General features: G+C 59.9%; 1 protein-coding gene across 1 annotated transcript in view; it reads left to right on the top strand.

Moving 5' to 3' along the window:
• Nucleotides 1–193, top strand: part of LOC119593659 (mitochondrial enolase superfamily member 1-like) — a 10,056-nt gene extending 9,863 nt beyond the window's left edge. The window contains 1 exon segment of the mRNA XM_037942610.1: nucleotides 23–193. Coding sequence (XP_037798538.1) covers nucleotides 23–193 — 171 coding nt within the window.
• Nucleotides 194–232: the final 39 nt, after the last annotated feature.

The raw sequence follows: 232 nt of genomic DNA, 5'->3' as shown, positions 1-232 counted from the left end.
CACTTGGTTCTTTCTCTCCTAGACACCTGGGTACAGCGTGGCCATGTGGGAGAAGAGCCTGGCCGATTACGAGTACCCATACGGCTCGGCGTGGAAGGAGCTGTTTGCCGATGGCACGTACCAAGACCCGCGCACGGCGCCCCTACCTTGGATCGAGCACCGAGAACAAGACACCTGCATCACAGGGCGATAGGCGATCTGTTGGCAGACGGACACAACGCCTGGACGACCT

This window comes from Penaeus monodon, chromosome 32, assembly GCF_015228065.2.
Source record: "Penaeus monodon isolate SGIC_2016 chromosome 32, NSTDA_Pmon_1, whole genome shotgun sequence".
Classification (NCBI taxonomy): domain Eukaryota; kingdom Metazoa; phylum Arthropoda; class Malacostraca; order Decapoda; family Penaeidae; genus Penaeus; species Penaeus monodon.
Note: the sequence above shows the minus strand (reverse complement) of the source record. Positions and strands in the feature narration are given on the sequence as shown.